Here is a 2,459-nt window from a genome sequence, read left to right as displayed (position 1 = left end):
AGAAGTAGTATATAATTTTAATTAAAGTATTTTTTATAAAATAAATTAGGAGTTTCGTAGTTTACACTTTGAAAATTGTCAGCTACTAAGAGATAAATTTCAGAGATTCTTGATGTCAAAATAAATTCACATAATACTACTGTTTCTAAAAACCTTTAATCTCAGCTTTATTTAATAGTTGATCATTAGTACTAGAAGGATAATTGACGATATTTTAATGCTTTTGTCATAAGGAAATGTATTTATTAAGTAGTCTCAAGTACTCCTCTACAAGAACCGCAAGTCAAGGCGGCGCTGCGCCTAGGCGCCCTCGCCGGCACCATGGCCCGAAATGCAGAAAAGGCTATGACCGCCCTGGCAAGATATTGTCAAGCTCAGCTGGAAGAGGGGAAAGTCAAGGAACGAAGACCGTTTCTTGCTTCTGAATGTACTGAGTTGCCCAAAGCTGAGAAATGGAGACGACAGATCATTGGAGAGATCTCGAAAAAAGTTGCTCAGATTCAGAATGCTGGTTTAGGGGAATTCCGAATTCGAGACCTGAATGATGAAATTAACAAGCTGCTTAGGGAGAAAGGACACTGGGAGGTCCGAATCAAGGAGCTGGGTGGTCCTGACTATGGGAAAGTTGGTCCTAAAATGCTGGATCATGAAGGTAAAGAAGTCCCAGGAAACCGTGGCTACAAGTACTTTGGGGCAGCAAAAGATTTGCCTGGTGTCAGAGAGCTATTTGAGAAAGAACCCCTCCCTCCTCCCAGAAAGACACGTGCTGAGCTCATGAAGGCGATTGACTTTGAATACTATGGTTACCTGGATGAAGATGATGGAGTTATTGTGCCTTTGGAACAAGAGTATGAAAAGAAACTCAGAGCTGAGCTGGTGGGAAAATGGAAAGCAGAGAGAGAGGCTCGGCTGGCAAGGGGAGAAAAGGAAGAGGAGGAGGAAGAGGAAGAGGAGATCAACATCTATGCTGTCACTGAAGAGGAGTCTGATGAGGAAGGCAACCAGGAGAAGGCAGAGGAGGATGGTCAGCAGAAGTTCATTGCTCACGTTCCGGTGCCGTCGCAGCAGGAGATCGAGGAGGCGCTTGTATGGAGGAAGAAAATGGAGCTGCAGCAGAAATATGCAAGTGAGACCCTGCAGTCACAGAGCGAGGAAGCCAAGCGGCTGTTGGGGTACTAGGATGAGCCAAGCCCTTCTTGGACTCTGGGAGATCTGGTGGGTGTGCTTGTGACGCGCCTTGGGCCTACCCTCCTCATAGCTCCCCTGAGCTGTGGCTAGACCGACCAGTGCTGGGAGGCCCTGCACTTTCTCATCCTTTCCTGGATATGTGAGCTGGCCCTGCCCCTGACTTCCCAGTAAGCTGTCAGGATACCGAAGACTAGCCATCACTTTTTACAGTTATCTTTGCTACCATATGGCTCCACTTATTTTTATTTTGGAGTGTGTAAAATCAGCTCTCTCACTGAAAATTTATTCTGCCTTGTACTATGATTTTGGGAAGAGAGAAAGATTAATTAGTAACCAACATTTAAAAAATGCATGATTTTTATCCAAATCATGTTCAGATTCAAAGGCATATCTTCTCTGGAAACTGAGATGGTGTGTCTACCCTGAAATGGAACTCCACCATCAGCAGCGTGTGCTGGTTAGAGCCTTACTTTCCATGGTCCCCTCTGAGAATCTGCTTCACCCTCCCTCTCCTGTCTTGTGGACAGGAATTCTAAGTTTGCAGTTTTACTTTTATAACTTGTTTCAGAGAAAGCTACTTTTATTAAATATTTTTAATAAGAAAGGAAAAAAAAAACCACAAGTCAAAAACTTTCTTCAAGATCAGTGTTTCTCAGCTTCAGCATCGTAACATTTGGAAGACAGTCTGTGTTATGCAGTGTCAGGTGTATCTAATAGATGTCAATAGGCCCTGTCTTTCCTCCACCTTTCCCCTTTCTCCTTTTCTTTTACTTCTGTCTTCTCTCTGCTCTCCTAGCCCCTTCAACAAATACAGAGAAACTCTGCCTACAGCTACTAAAACTTGACTCACAGAAATTTTGGTAATTTCACAATCTAAAACTATATAACAAGCATGGAATTTGTATCTGCTGTAGGATCTCAGATTTCCAGTCCAGCACCACCACAAACAAACACGTATCTCATTTCACCTTTCAGTACAATTTCCCAAAATCTGAGGGAGGGGGAATACTTTCCAAGAAAAGTATTTGGCTCTGGTTTTGAGCTTGCATAAGTTTTTAGAAGATACATATAAATTCTTCAGTTCAGGTAAAAGTCTCTAACTTCTCTTTGATCATCCAACATCTTTGTGGCTGGCTCAGACAATGTCAACATTATTGTTCAAAAAGTGTCTTATAATCAGGAGACACTGTCACAGACTCAGTGGCCACCAAATGAGGAAAGGGTTGGGCAGGGAGTGATTCTTATTTGTCTGAGTAATTTTTGTATCTTTG

At 42.7% G+C, this 2,459-nt stretch overlaps 1 protein-coding gene across 1 annotated transcript; it reads left to right on the top strand.

Annotated features, from left to right (window-relative positions):
- Positions 1-321: 321 nt before the first annotated feature.
- LOC121451126 (pre-mRNA-splicing factor ISY1 homolog) lies at positions 322-1,232 on the top strand. The gene has a single exon (XM_041656659.1). It carries the CDS (start codon positions 322-324, stop codon positions 1,177-1,179), a length of 858 nt encoding a protein of 285 aa, XP_041512593.1. The 3' UTR covers positions 1,180-1,232.
- Positions 1,233-2,459: the final 1,227 nt, after the last annotated feature.

The sequence above is a fragment of the Microtus oregoni genome, unplaced genomic scaffold, assembly GCF_018167655.1.
Source record: "Microtus oregoni isolate MIOR12 unplaced genomic scaffold, Mior012 000000F_ref0000247, whole genome shotgun sequence".
NCBI classification, from domain to species: Eukaryota; Metazoa; Chordata; class Mammalia; order Rodentia; family Cricetidae; genus Microtus; species Microtus oregoni.
Note: the sequence above shows the minus strand (reverse complement) of the source record. Positions and strands in the feature narration are given on the sequence as shown.